General features: G+C 36.4%; 1 protein-coding gene across 4 annotated transcripts in view; it reads right to left on the reverse strand.

The window, feature by feature from the left end:
• Positions 1-16,468, reverse strand: part of ETV1 (ETS variant transcription factor 1) — a 65,315-nt gene that overhangs the window by 37,726 nt on the left and 11,121 nt on the right. For all 4 annotated transcript variants that reach the window (XM_052695395.1, XM_052695397.1, XM_052695396.1 and 1 more), the window contains one exon: positions 14,292-14,345. In XM_052695395.1, coding sequence (XP_052551355.1) covers positions 14,292-14,345 — 54 coding nt within the window. The remainder of the gene's footprint in view (positions 1-14,291; positions 14,346-16,468) is intronic.

The following is a 16,468-nucleotide window of genomic DNA, read 5'->3' on the forward strand; positions in this document are numbered from 1 at the left end:
CAAAGTGTTATCTCCATTTATTTCCACTATATACTAAGATGAAAAGTGTTACTGGTAATCTTCAGGATGTATGGGAGGAATTAGCTGAAACAGGTAAAGCTGACCACTCCTTCATACTCTGGAGGTTTCTGCTGCTACAGCTGAATGCAGCATTCAGTCCAGCATAGGAACAAGAACTTAAATAAAAACACCACACTGAGGAAGTGACAGGTGAGGAGAGGTCAGAGGAGAGAAAGACAGTTAAGGGTGGTAACTGAGTCTTTCCCGTTAAACAGCACCCGGTGATTTTCAGTGAAAGCCTGCACATATAAAAGACTTCAGTGGTTGAAGACAAGTGACTGCAATCACGGATCAAGGCAAGATCTGCAATTGCTTTCATCATATGCAATCTCTTGGCCAGACAATGGTAAAAAAAACCTTTTGTTTCTGACAAAGACAAGCTGCGAAGACAAGCAAGGCTATTTCAAAAGTAACTGAGCAGATTACATCTACATAGACTCCACCAAGTTCTCCACCATCTGATCTATCAAAGTCACCACTATCAGATCTTAGCTGAGTTGCAGTCAACTGGATTTCATTTAGGTCCCACTCTCTGCCCTATACTGGAAGAAGTTGGTGACAAACTGGATATCTGACACACAGATGTGTATTATCATTGTGATTTCAGAAAAGCTTGTAAAAAAAAGGAACTTAGACAAGAGATAGACTTCAAGGAACTTAGATGAGAGACTTGAGCTGCCAGGATGTCACAAACAAAAGATGCCAGGAGAGAGAAGAAATGTATCCCTAAGCAATTTATTTTTTAAAGAAATATATGATCTTGATATGACATTACTTACAATCTTAATGATGTAGGTAAAAAAAAGAAAGTATGGAAAACAGAGAATTTGTCCCACTGAGTAGTAACCGCTCACCTGAGTCAGAGCACGCATGCATGTTTGGGTGTCTGTATGTGTGATCAAAGAGAGTCAAACAGAAGCAAGCATTCTGAGTGTGCATGGATGGTTCTGCAGAGATACATTAAGTACAGTCAAAACAAGCAAAATGTTGCAGTAAAAAGCATTAAGATTTTCCCTCTTTACATACATATTTGTAACTAAGGAGAAAATAGGTAAGCAACATGCAGAAGAGAGAAACAGGAAGCAATGTGTGAAAATACACTTAACATAAAAAATAGCCCTTTTCTACATGGGAGACCTGGAAAGGAAATCTGAGGATAGCTGGTATCACTATGGATGCTCTGCCACCCCTTGTCTTGGTAATCTTCCCCAGAAAGTGGAACTTCCCAACTGGGCAGTACTTGGCAAACCTATTAGATATGATTCTATCAATTCAGTCTTTGCCTTGGCTTCAGATCAGATCCTTCCAGCCCCTACCAGCTCAATAGATAGAAACAGCATGGGACCTCATTTTTTGGAAGCTAGTTCTGAACGTTGAGCCCAATCACCAGCTTTCAAAGCCAACTGGCAAGAATAGAATACGTGGGCAAGATGGATCTATTTGAGAACCTTGTTTAACAAAAAGAAAATACCAGCTCTGAAGTAATCTGTCACCTTTACTGGAAAATACACAACTATAAATGCACTTTAACAACAGAACTCATTCTGCAAAAAGAAGCAAATTGCTTATTTTCTCTTCCAGTCTAAAGCATACAACAGTGTGCATATCAATCAACCATCTACTTGAATACTGCATTACAAGAATGCTATGTAATAGTATAACATCATCAGGAGGTGGAGAGTGATGACAGAATTGAAGAATAAAAGACAGTCCAAAATCGTAGAATTTTGCTCTCAAAATCTAGGCATTCTAAGATGACAGTGTGAGAAGAAAAAAAATATTGTTTCTGAAATTGAAATAGGAAAAAGTGAAGATGAACTGTATTGAAAACAGGAATTAATTCCTGCTTAATACTGTACAGTTTCAAGATGGAAAATAAACACACATTTTCCTACAACTGATACTGGGTAATTCTAGACCTTAAAGTCTGCAGTAATGCACCCATGTTAACAAGTCCCATTTGCAATAATAACTTTTTTTTTTTTTAATCAAACCACAAAGCAGTCTAGATTAAGGACTAAAAGATAAGAAACAAGTCTTCATGAAAATAAATTTAAATTAATTGAATTGCTCATCTCTAGATAGTGTTAATTCTATGTATCAACCATAATTATTCCCTATCTTTATTATGATCTGACATGAATATAAAGCCTTTGAGAATAACATGTGAGACCTAAAAGAAGGCTGAATCAGAGAACAGAGATTTGTTGTACCTACCACACATCAAAGTTGTGGCAAACGTTGCATCACTATCCATAGAATAGATTTACATTAGAACACTTGTACATGGGGAAAAGTGATCAGTCAGATTATAATGATATGGTAGATATATGCTACTTCTTTAAAGCACAGCTTATTTGACTCCTAAATATGACGTTCCTGCCTCTTCTCAGGCAAGAAATTCTGTCAGAACCTTCTCCAGAACTGCAAATAAAAGCCATTCTTTAACTGAAACATGGTTTTTAAAAAGCACTGCGTCTGTGTCTCAGAGTCTGTGAGGACTCCGGAAAATTTTTGCTAGCTTAGCTATTTATAGGTAGCTAACCCAGGATCCTACATGACTGCAATGGATGCAGCTTTCTTGAAGGTGGAGGGCTCCTAACCACGGTGGCAGAGAGGGCACAATATTAGAGGCTGTATCTGTATAGCTTAATAACTGTTTCAATGTTATAAATCCCCATTTTCCACACAAAATATCCCTCATTTGCTTGTCTGTGCAGTTACAATTTCTGAAATATTCATCAGTTACTGAGGGTACCCCTGCAGCTTTCTGATTCTGGCAGTACCTAAGGCACCACTGAGATAATTTGGATATTTGTAGCCACTTGGCTTCTCATTTAAGAGGACCATGTAGGTTGAAAATTGAAGCTGCAAATACATTCTGCTTATAAAAAAAATAAAAAGCCCACCCACCTGGCTAGAGAAAGCAGGAAAGAGGCTTTCAGAAAATATCAGTACAAAGTTAAGTTATTCCCCAAACCCTAAGAGCAATTACAAGGCGAACTTTTTAATAGGCTGCAGGGGAACAAATTGCTAGGACACTATTAGGTCTTTATGCCTAAACTGACACTTGATTAGGGCAGCTGCTAACTGACTGAACTGCCTTATGGAATCAGAAGATGTCTGTACTCCTCTACCCCCAAGCAAAGGGCTGATTTGACAAGATTTTGGCCAGCTGACCCCCTCTCTTCCTCCAGCCCCAGAAGATTTCAGCTTCTGGTTAAGAACTGTCCAGAAAGCGGGCTTGCTGTTGTTTTTTTTTGTTTGTTTGTTTGTTTTGTTTTTCAGTGAGAGATGCAGACACAGTTTCTCAGCCTCCAAATGCAGGGTCTCACAGAAATCTGTCATGAGCACTGCTTCACACAGTCCCCTCCGTGCGGTGCTCTCCTTTCCTTTCAGACCTTGACTCCATGAGGCTCCATTGAGGCTGCCCAAGGGAAAGCACTGCCTGAGGGTTCCCGCCCAGACCTCCAGGGCAAAAGTTAACTTGCTGATAAATACCAGACACTGAATAACTCTGAGAATAATACAAGGAAATTTGCAGAACGTTGGTGGGAGGGAAAGAGGGAGGATTAAGTTAAGAGGAGCAAACTGGCTAGCTTTGATGTTTGAGAAGAGTAGGTGAGGCAGGAGGAAGAGATTGCCTGCCCCCAAAATAAACAGAGGCTTAGGGCTCCCTGAAGAAGGAAGCAGTAACCTCATAAAAAGTAAACCAGCTGGAATCTGTAGCAATTGGTGTAAAACCTGAGGGCAGCATAAGATAAATATGAGGGGGGGGAAAAGAAAAAAAAAAAAAAAAAAGAATTTTTTAATCCCCTATACTGGACCCCACAGAGCAATATGGTTGCTATTCACCTGCATTAGTTTGTGGTGTTACAGTCCTGGGAGATCAGAGCATTTATTTCTGCATTTACTTATAATGTGTATGGCTCCAAGGGCTCCCAGGCAGGGTGCAAGGGGAAGCGAATCCTCCTTGAAAGTCTTAATGGCCTGGGAGAAAACTTAAATTGTATTCCTACCTGGGAATTATCAATAAAGTTAAATGAAGAAAGCTGGCCACTAAATCAGGGTCTGTGTGCTTTTCTGAGGACAGGATTTCCATTTGCAGCAATTTCCAAAACTTAATTTAAATTGTAAGAGGTAATGGCTAAGTACTACGTAACTTCCATTACTAAAATATCCAAGTGAGATAACATCCCAGCGTTTTACACACATACAATTTCCACTTCAGGTAAATTAGCAATTTAGGGTTTTCAGGTCTGGATTTTAAAAGGATGCGCAGACACAGAAGTATGAAGAAAACTACCTATGAGAAGACAGCTGGCCTTGTACCTGCAGCTGGACTTTAAAAGAAACTGGATTTAATACCTGTCTCTGACACTTGTTCATGACCTAAACAACTTTAGATATTAGAAGGTTGATTCTAGTTTGAAGGTATCTCAGTCGTACAAGTCTAATTTCAGATATTGCTAACCAGTGCATCAGTTTCTTTCCTTGTAAAATAGGAATATCCTCATAATAAATGAGCATCATAATAATAGATTATTTTTAAAGATAATCATGCTTATCTGTCAGTTAGCTACTGAACAGTACACGAAAGCAAGAAAAGCCAACAGACTACACAGATAGCTCTCTAGCATAAGCAAAACAACTGATTTAGAAGATTATTTATGACTTGTTTTTATTTTAGCAACTCTCAGTGATAGGCATTATAAGGAACAAATTGCATTTCAAGAAAATTATTTTGAATGTGTCTGCCTTTATCAGTAAGAACATGTATACATTCATAAAAGAAGTACACACTAACTCAGGGTAGCTAATGAGATTTTTGTTTTACTTTGATGGAAGAACAAAACTGTCACCACTCCAAATGCATCTGTGTCCTTCACACTGGGATGCTAAATTTTCAAGAGTGCTCATCAGTAAGGCAGCTCTAATGATCAATAACCTAAATCTTTTTAAAAGTTCACTACCAAATTCACAGTGGAAAAGCTGCCGGCCATTGAAATGAGTCAACAATAATACTCAGCTCACAAGTTTTTATCACCAGTTCAACAGGGAAACAAAGAAGTCATTGACAAAAGTGGTTACCTCTGGGAACATAAAGTCAGGACTTCAAGTCACTCGATATTGAAAGACGAAAGAGCAAAGTGCTCTTTTGTAAGCTGGTGGAATTTTGACCACCTGCAATACGGCTTTGATTCTCAGCACAGATGCTTAAGGCTTTTGCCACTCCTTAAAGCATCCTTACTGTATAGGGGAATCACAACAGAGAACTAAGAACCACTGTATACTCTACATATTTTTTCAGAAGCCCATTTTTCCTGATGTTGTATGACTGTTTTATACATTCATGCAATCAGCAAGACTGAAAATTACATGGCATGTATATTTCTTATTTACAGAACATACACAGATGCAGAGTATTCACACTGTATAAATCTAGTTCATAAATTCTACTTCCAAATATTTGAAACATTTGGTCTTTACTGAACATTTGCAATTTTTTTTTACAGTCTCTTTTGTTTCCATTTATATTGGTGCTTTGGTCATGTAAAATTCTCTTTACAGATGGGTTAATAAGAAAATATTGCACAGTTTTAACATGAAGATATTCAAGTAAGACAAAAAAAAAAATAAACAATTTATTTTTTGAAGGTATACATTAGAAACAACAAAGAAACAACATTTGAGCAAAGAGGATCCAATTAATAAGACTAGGAATTTTTTCTGCACATGTAAATTGTCAAATGTCCTCAGTGACTACTCATAACATATAAATTTGAAGACAACAACCTGGCCAGTCAGTAACCTTCCTATTCACTGACTGCAGGACTTGGCAGTAAATGTCACTGCTAAAAAATATTTCACTACATTAACTTACTGGCAACCACATTTGCTGAATAAGTTCATAAACAGCCACAGGGAAAAATAAATAAATAAATAAATAAATAAATAAAGACAACCAGAAATAAATTTGCTAATGATTCACTCTTTCCTAACATGCATAATCCTCAGCTTACAGAACAAATAGACACATAAGAATAAACATATTCTTTACCAAGACAGTTCACTTTTCTCTTCACCTCAAATCAAGGTCAAGCTGTAATCCAGTAACAGAGAAGAGAAATGTATCAAAAACAAGATCGAGGAGAGTAAGTAAAAGAATCCTTCTCAGGAAAAAGATTGGAGTACATGCCTTTAAAAAGGAACCCGTTTTCCATTCACAAGTTTATACGACTTTTAGCTTATTTCTAGGAAAAAAAAACAACATTGACCAGTTCTACAACTCAGAAAGCTTGTCTATTAGTAAGCTGAGCACAACAAATATCATTATTTATACATATCAACTTATAAATGGTTCCTCCCAAGTACATCTCAGCACTAACGTTCATAGGACCACAACAAAAGGACACAGAACCTAAACCGAGGGGTATATTTTCCTGTTTGCAGAAGCTAGAAAATTGTTACTACATGCTATAAATGCACCACATGCATCTCCAGTGCTTAATTGATGTTTTGAAGCTGTCACTCTCTCCTCCCTTTTTTCCTGCTATAGCCTGTGAAAACTTTATGGCAGTTTGTGGGAGAGACTTCTGTCTTCAGCTGCTGAGATAGCAAGACAAAAAAATGACACAGCCTGTAAAAACATTTTACCAAAGGAAACACATGAAAAAAAAAGAAGTGGATTCCACTTTCAGACTACCTCTTTATTTTACACCATCCCAGAGCTTGTGGATTTTCAAATCATTATTTAGGCTGCTCTTGCAATACAAAAATCGTTTTGCAAAAATACTGCATTAAAAACAGCTTAAGGAGGGTGACTATTTTCTATTAATCACGAAGACCCTACAATCTGCCTTGTTTGGTTTTGATTTCTCTGTGAAAATGCAGTAGAAAAAAATTTCTGCATACTTAGTTTAATATAACTGGAGATTAACAGATGCTCTAATACATATACATGCTCCTGATGAAATTAACTAAACAACTATCTGTTTTAAAACAGAAATAACTGTTATGTTAAGAAAATAATGCCAGGACTACAAGTTACAGCATCAAACCTGCCTCTATTTCCACAGATGGGATCTTCACAGAGTCCTTATGGGGAGGAAAGGAGGGGAAGCTTCCTTAGAGAGGAAATGGAAAGTTTTTTCAAAACTGAAAATTCAACATTTTGAATAAAATATGTGTAATGCTTTTTGTTTTTATGTAAACAGACCTCAGGAAGTGATCTGACAGCCTTAAGAAATTACCATTTGAAAGAAAAAAGGTCTACATGCTTCATCTTTGATCTAAGAGACAGATTTATCACAGGACAGGATGACTGAAGTTTATTCATTAGCAGATAACCTCCACATGCAACCTAAGCCTTTAATCTGCAAAACAGCAAATGAAGATGGGGCTCTCAGGAAAAAGCACCAAGTCAGCTTGGTCTGGCAGGGACACACAAGTGGAAAGCTAGGGATACGCTGAGCAATAAAAATCCCACAATAACAGCCCCATACAGTTGCTTGGGCTCCTCAATACGACAGCACTGCAGATCACCAGGTTCACATGTGACCCAGTGCAGTTCAGCCACATCTAAATAACATGGTTGCACTATCACTGTTGGGATGCCTGTGGTACCTTTCACAATAAAATTCCCATCACAGCATGCAGAGAACTCTGAAAGGAATAGCTTCAGCTTTGAAAGCTTCAAAATGCAAAAGCCACAGGCTCAGTGCTGTCCTGTCATTTGTTCCTCAGTGCTATTGAGGAATACTGCATAATTTCGGACTCAGTGCTACCAGTATGATTCAGGATAACTTAAATCTTTGCTCATTCAACACTGGAAATATAGCACAAAAATACAGGCATAAAAGCAAATAAACAGAAACTAGTTATTAAAACTAAGACAAACAATTGTCCACAAATTCTCTGCTATTAAGGTAACAAGTTAAATGCCTTAGAGTTCACCATTTGTGTCTTAGTAAAACATTTTCAAGAATTAAACCTTGTGATTATGCAATAGGTCACAACAATGGCAGAATCCTCTAGAAGAAGTAGCAGAAAAAAACCCAAAAACATCCATGTTAACATGGGCTAATGCCCAGCAACCAACCACAAAACAAGCCACAAAGTTTTCTGAAATACACCAATTACTAATTTCTTTTGAATAAAAAATAAAAAGACAGAGAGAGAGAAAGGGAAATTAACAGTTGATTTATATTATTATAAATAAATATAAATATAACGGTTCTGTCCTGCTTTAAATAAAGGAAGCAAGTGCTCAGGGACACAATAAAAGAAGTGGGTCAATCTAAGGCAACTGTGAAGGGAGATAAAGTGGTCAACATCAACTCAGTCTGACTTCTCCAGCTCTTACAACAGAAATTGCATTGGACTCTCTTTGTGAAATGCTTTTGAGATCTCTAGATAAGTGATAATTAAGAAAGCTGTGTGCCTCACAGCAGAGTGATACATGCATTCCTGCACATACTTCAAACCAAGAAACAGAGATGTTAAGCAGCATGCCCAAGGTCATGCAAACTTACAGCACTGCAACTCTCACAGCCTTTTAAGAAGAATCTCTTAGCGGAGCATACTCTTAAACAAATAAATAAATGTATGTGTATTTGACAACGTCTGACCTATGAAAGGAAGTAGTTTTAAAGTCGAGTGGCAAGAAACAAAGCACAGCTGCAGCAGAAAGCACTACCAGCTGACCACCAAGAAGAGCTAGTATCACTCTGCAGGATATTTGTCAGACTGTGTTCTGCAGTACTTCACTTGAAGAAATAACTTAAAGGAAAGGTGATTCCAGCAGCCTCTAAAGAAAAAAGAACAGCAGAAAAAAACAAATCCTGAAGGCACATAGGCTTTGTGCAACTTGCCACATACAGAAAACCAAAACATTACCAACTGTGATTTCTAGGACATTGTGCACTACCAAGATATGACTACCAGATGCCAATGTACTGAATCATCACGTTAAAAATGTTGACGGGTTTTTCAGTCCACTTTTTTTTCTTCCAAGACGCTGCAAAATCAAACTATTCTATAGCACAAACAAAAACAAAACCCAGCAAACAGATCTTCTTCTGACTTCAATACACACATCAGAACTTACATTTTTTCTAGTATTTTATACTCCATTCTAGTTGTGTACTTTTCCCCTCAAAATATGTCAAAATATGTGAAAATTACCCTTTGCCAATTGCTCACCAGCTCTTGTTGTACTGAAGCAGATACAAAGTGCTCTTTCAGATAGTATAATTCATTTTTGAAATTTAAGTCACAGGGAGAAAGAAAACAAACAGCATTTTTCACTTCATAGTGTGAAAAAGCTGCACATGATTTTGCATGCTGCAAACACGTAAATAAATATTAAAGCTTTTCCTCATTTAAACTGCATTTGGAATATCCTAAGCCATTAGTTAAAATGACAGAAGAATACAGCTACCTGAAGCCTATGTAAAGAATCTCTCTTTAACAGGCTTTTAAAGATTGCAAGCCAGAGCATTTAAAAAGCACATGCCTGAATAATTTAAGGCTCCTGGCATCTACATTGAAAGAGCTCTTTTGGAGGAAAGGGAAAGGAAAAAAAAAAGAGAAAGAATAAAGGTCTTGAAAGATCAGCAACAAATTTACTACTAAAAACTATTTTTTTCCCTATCTTAAAATTTAATCAGACATTAAGGAGAAGGGATTTTGCAGCCAGCCCTTCCCATTTATTGTCAACAGGCTATGGTGTAACATTAACATTTACCACCTGGCAGTGCTAAGACTGTGATGGTCAGGGAAATAATATAGATACCAAATGAAAGAGCAGGAAGGACACTGATCAAGAACATGAAGCACAGTGCAAACCCTGATGAAAAAAAATTCAATAATAAATATAAAAAGCTAGAGTTTATCAAGAATTTCAAATAGGTAACCTATATTTTAGGGCAAAAAAGGAAGGAGGAAAAAAAAAAAGAACAGATACAAATTATTTTAAAATAACAAAACACGATGAAGACACAAGACAATCTGGTTCAGTGCAGGGAATCGCTGCTTATTACCAGTAGCACCAAAGTCAAATTACAAATCAGTGTACTGTTGACAATACCAAGTTTTCTCTGCCAGATACATCCTTTAGACATCAGCAAATCCTACCTACTTCCTCTTGTGTCTGTCAAAGAAATCATCCAAACACTGTGAGCAAGCAATCTTCACCTCAACAGCTATTAACTTCAAGCAAACTGAACCTTTTATTCATTTTTACTCCCAGATCGCAATGTCCTTGCAGTTCCACAATATCTGAAAGCTTTGCCATAGATGCCAGCCCGTTCAATATCTGGCTCCTCCTCAGTATATGAAAATGGACTGGCAACAATAGGAAACCTTATCTGAGGAAGTTAACACAGGTTATCCTTCTTGACATGTAAATAGAGACTTTATACAGACAAAAAACAGCTTAACTAAGTCTTAGGAATGAGATAAGAATTCAGAAAAAGTATCAAACACAAATGTCGTCAAAAAAAAAAAAAAAAAGAAAGAAAAAAAAAGAAAAAAAAAAAGAAAGAAAGAAAAGAAAAAGCTTTTTTTTTTTTTTTTTTTTTTTTTTTTTTTTTTTTTTTGAGAAACAAACTACATTTTTCCTTTATCAAACTTTTGACATAATTGCTAAAAGAGGAGTCATGAGGAAGTCACTCAACAATGCAGCAAACAGGTTGGTGGCTGCAGTGGATTCAGAAAGACAAAACATACACGTCTTTTAGTGGACTTTGCATTTCTTTAAAGAAAAAACATGAAAGAGTAAGAAAATTACACTATTATTACACTATTTAATATGTAATTTTCATTACACAAGTTTTTCTTGTGTAATTGCAAGCTGAAAACATCTTTTTGAAACCCATTTCTCTCCTATAGAACTCACAAAGTTTGGTTGCTACAGAAAGCAGAAGGTTACAAGAACCTAAACAGTGATTTTGTTTTTCAAATTTCAGCAGAACTTCAGGGTGGTTATTACCTATTCTTCATTCTACTCACTGATCTAAACTACAAAACAGTTCTTTGTAATACATACTCAAGGATAGAAGTTGTATAGTAAGAAGATAATACAAGATAGGTCTTTGGACACTGAGAAAAATGAAAGGTTGGAAGTGTAAACATGCCTAATATTTCTCTGTGAGGAAGCCATATTTCACTTCTCTTTCCAAAGGCATAATAGAGTAACAAAATAACTTTAAACAAGTAAACTTAAGTTTAAAGCATTAAGGAGAACCTCAACTAGCTGGATCCTAGCTAGTAGGAATATATGTAATCTCAGCAATGTCAATAATATGACATGAAGTTATGCTAGCTGTTGATCTCACTCATAACATCTAGAGCCCACACCTAACCATAAATACATGAATTATGTTTGCTTTTTAAAAACTGATTGAAGCTTAATAACAACTTATATTTGAAATATTCATGGACACAAGTTAGCTTTGAAGTTAAATACTTAAGTGGATAAAGTGGACTGTATATCTAATCTTAACTAAATGTTTCCCTTAGTTACTAATACCAGTGAAGTTTCACTAGTTAAAATCATTATTACAGAGAAGAAATGCAAAGCCCACAGCACATTAAGGGGCATTTAATCCTGCTCATTGCCAGGACACAGTACATGTTCTTGGCAGTAACAGCTCCTCCACTATGTTCCCCATCTTTGCTTCAAGATTTGACAGAGTGATTTCTAAGCAAGATTTTAACTACAGTTTCCCAACACTGACACTGTTACAATCTTTCTGACTTTCTTACTTCTTTCAGTGTTGCAAGTTTCAATTTAAGACCACAAACTTAGTTGTAAAGCCCATTCAGCAAGGAATGAAGTTAGAAGTGAAGTGTCGTATCACTAAGACTGTTCCTGGGCTATAGTTGAGCCCATAGTGGAGCCCATCAGTTTTCTTTATATATTCTGCAAACCACACTCACACCTTATCTGTACATAACACCATAAGTGAGCTTTGTCCAGAAAATTTAAATGAGGCTAGAGAAATAAAATGCACCAAAAATGCTGGTGGACCACAATTTGGTTGCCTCTGGAATTGTAAATGACCACAACACTGGTGTAACATTTGTGTCCATCACCATTTTTTGGCTCAATTGGCTGTAATAAAGCCTATGCAGGTGCACATTTTGCAATGAAAACTCACCCATCCTCTCTCTGTTAAAAAGCAAAAAAGTAAAAAGCAGTAAGGGAATAAAATAAAATAAAATAAAATAAAATAAAATAAAATAAAATAAAATAAAATAAAATAAAATATTAAATGAAAAAACCAAATGTTCCTGCCAGTCTCTTGCCAGTAACAGGGTGTGCACTGTATAGACTTATAGATTCTATATAGTAAGTAATTATAATACAGTTTGAAGGCAGGTTTAGATGCTAGAGAAAACAGTCACTACCGTGACACTTCTGCAACAGTAATTTCCCCATGGCTTTTGTTATGTTCATCTCCATTCCTGTTTAGCAGAGCCCACAGCAATATACATTATATCCATGTATATGTCTGAAACTCTATAACCTTTGCCAGAGTAACTCTCCAGGAAGCTCTTCTGACCTTTACTTAAGATAAAGAAAGTAAGTGAAATGAAGAAATAAATGTTCCTTTGATAATACTGTGTAAGCTGTGGCTAAGGAACTTTGAAATACAACAGCATTAATGAAATAGCCATATTAGGAAAATTTCTTTATCGCCAAAAGCAATGACAAGCTTCAATGGGGCTTTTCATTCACAGTCCACAAATTATTTTCCAAGAATCATTGACTTGTTTTGTAACGATAATTGTGGGTTAATAGAAGCCCTTAACTGTACTTTGTACTCTTACACAAAGGATGTATGCATACAGGACTATATCTGAACCCAGCTCCATATGTAGGATAAGGTAATTAATTTTCAACATAGAAACAGTTTAAGTTTTCAGATTATAGAATAAAAAAAAATATTAATTGTGAAGGCACAGATGAAAAAAATGTAATAAAGGGCAACCCTAATAGTGATTAAACTTGTTGGTTGGTATTTGTACAGGAACTTGTAGAGAAAAACAAAAACTAAATTGTTCTTCTGCAGGTATACTATCAGCATCCAGGAGAAGTCATATTTATATATTATCTCTACAAAACATTTTCATATTGCTTTAAGAATATTTTTTTTCAGCGTATATATTTAAGTAACTGGAAAAAAAAATTGATACAAGATTTATAAGAAAACTCAACAGCTCTGATTTTATTTTTTAGAGGTTAAATACTATTGTAATGCAATTGTTTCAGATCTCTCTAATTTTAATTCCAACATATCAGTACACAACTATATTTAACAGCTACCTGGTTTAGCAAAATGCAGTAATTTACTCTGATGGGATAAATTATTTAAGTTATTTAGCAAAATGGAAAGCTACCACGCATTCCACTGCAGTCAGCAGACAGTGCTGAGAAAAGATCTGATGATGGAGAGAAGTAGTGCCGCAAGGAAAGATGAGCACGAAGAGTCATAAGAAGTCTGTGACTTTGTCATACAGCATTTCTCTTCCGTATTTTTAATGCCCTCGCAACCACCCAGTTACACAGACCAGCAGGTACAGTGAAGGAGAGCAAGCGTTTAACAGAATATCAGCAGCAGTTCAATAGGTAACAAGCAAGATTTGAGGGGTATGGAGTAACAAAAAAACTGTAGACACACTTTAAGTGAACTAGTAACCAACACAGAGCATCCAGCTTGACATAACTACTGCTTTCTCCTTTTGATTCAAGGCAAAGTTTCATCTGAGTAACAAAATACCACGTTAGAATGACTTAAAAATGCCCCAGCAGTGGCTGTGCTTGATTATCTGAAGACTTTTCTTTATTTATTCATATACGAAATCTATTGAGCAGCCTGATTTCTGCCTGGGACAATTGTCTGCTACATCCCCCCAGCCCAGCATCCTTCTCCTTAAACCAAGGGAAAGAAAGAGCCTCTCTGCCCTCAGGCAGGACCTGTTCCTCGCTTCCTTGGGGTCGGGAAGGACAGGAGCTGGACCCTGCTAAAGGTTAAACCTTCAGCCCAAGCAGTCCTTTTTGGCTGCGTGTCAAGTTGCCACTTGCTTTATCTGTTCCTCACGCTGATGTCACTGCCCGGCAAAAGGCACCACCACATGACCGCGGATGACACAATAAATAACAAATACAAAGAGCCAAATATAAATATACAAGAACATGATGTGATGATTCATTCTGTACTTACAACTTTCAGCCTGATAGTCTGGCACAAACTGCTCGTCATTGTCAGGTACCTGAGCTGAAGAAAGGAAAACAAAAACGAGAAACAAACAGACAAAACAAAACAAAACAAAACAAAAAACAAAACAAAAAAATGAGGAAAGAATTAAAAGAAGCCATTAAAGCATAAATAAAGATTCTTGTGCTTAATTTGAAGCATAGCCAAGATTAAAATTAGAATTTTTGTTTCTCTCATTGTTGGCCATGAAAATCAGGCATGAAAATCAGGCAAGCGGCTTGGTTCCGTACTTGACAAGCTCAGGGTGAAGCTGCGTGGTGCAGCCCTGCTAAGGGATGCTGGGGATGGGAAGGCTGCTGCTGGCACCACGCTCTGCACCTGCCGAAATCCTGCCATGCTCATTTGCAAAAACGTCTGCACGGAAAGCACCAAATTCTAGTGTTTAACACCTATGCATCTTTAACCCCAAGCTACTGCATCTTTGGCAAACTTAAAAATGACTCCAGTTTTTCATGGCAGCCAGCCAACTCAGTAGGGTTCTTTTTGTTATTATTTTAAATACTCAAAAAGAGCTATTTTAGCAGACCGCAGAATTGCTGGTTCAATAACAACATTTCAGACACTGAAAAAAACCATACTTATTTAAACAAGAATCATTATTAACATCCATTCAACTTTTCTGAGATCATCTTAGCTTTTAAGAAACTTTCATCACAAATCTGAGCCATAAAATACGATCATTTCATGGTCTGCTGATACATAATATTGCTTCTGTGGTATCATGCCTCCTTCTCATTGTGTACCTAAGACATTAGCTGTAGTGTCTTGTAATCTCATTAGAAGCATTTAAGCTGAAACACCACTAAGTGTATATCATAGGTGAGTACATTTGGAGAGTGGCATCCTCAGAGCACAACTGGCCCTTGCTACTTCCTACAGAGATCCAGCTTACCGTGTCTGAACTCCGTCATCTTTTGCTCAATGCACACTAATTACATTCATGGCTGCAAATCTTCATAAAGTTATCTGCTAGAACATATTTTAATTTACACACTTCTTGTCTAAAGAGAAGCAAATAATTCACATGATCTTAATTAAAAGTTAGCATCTGCCACGATGTGCTTACCCAATAAGATTCAAAAGGTAAATACAGGTCGTACAATAATTTATTGAAACAGTAGCTATCAAACCAATAAAAATGGTAAATGATAAAATGTAACTTCAATGCCTTAGAGAGCCCTTTCCAGTTTAAGGTACGTAAGTTCTCCTTTATATTTATGCAATTGCTACTAGCTTGAACAGCATTTATTTAAATTAAAAATACATATTTAATTACAATTATTTTCACTGTGCTCTTCAGTACTCTTTTCGGACTAGGTCTCTTACTCAGGAAATAGCTCTAATCACCTAACTGGGAGGTTTATATCCCTGGGTAAAGACTCCAGAATCAGGTTCATCATACTGAAAATTTATTTGCTCTCAATTTTAAAACAAATGTTTAAAGTCTTAGTTTCTTAATTGTAGCAAATATCGCGTAAGAACAAATGGCCTTGGGAGCTCTGCAAACACTGACTTTAAAGGAAGTGAAGGTAAGATAAATATATGAAGAGTAATTCATATTACCTGAAAAAAAAAAAAAAAAAAGAAGAAGAAGAAGAAAAAAAAAAAAAAGCATTGCTATTGTTGTTTTGTTAGTTTTTTGCGGTCAACTTACTGTGATCTACTCTCCTAACAGAAGTCTGTCTCGGAGGCCACGTTAGCTCCTCAAAGTTTGAAGTTGTGTATGTAATTTACCAAACCAAATATTTCTAGTATTTTTGATGCATTAAATTTCTCTTTCCAATAGGGAAAACACTGGACTTTTACCAGAAATTAACTGAAGGACAATACAAGCCCAAATAGTAATACAATGAAATTTCTGACATTTCATGCAATTCACTACATGTGAATGTTAGACACTTTCCTAACAAAAATGCCAAATATATGACCATCACTGAAGAATCCAATTATGAAATCAAGTTTCGGATTTTTCATATTTCCAATTGTTTTCAAAAGATTTGTGCATACATTCGCAGTTAAAAGTAATTCCATCAAGTAATTTCTTGTTTACAGAAGGCACATCCCACACATTGTTCTTAAGCCAGCTATCATTTTCACATGCAGCAAGGAGGCTAGAATGATTC

The sequence above is a fragment of the Tympanuchus pallidicinctus genome, unplaced genomic scaffold, assembly GCF_026119805.1.
Source record: "Tympanuchus pallidicinctus isolate F22 unplaced genomic scaffold, pur_lepc_1.0 scaffold3, whole genome shotgun sequence".
Lineage (NCBI taxonomy): Eukaryota > Metazoa > Chordata > Aves > Galliformes > Phasianidae > Tympanuchus > Tympanuchus pallidicinctus.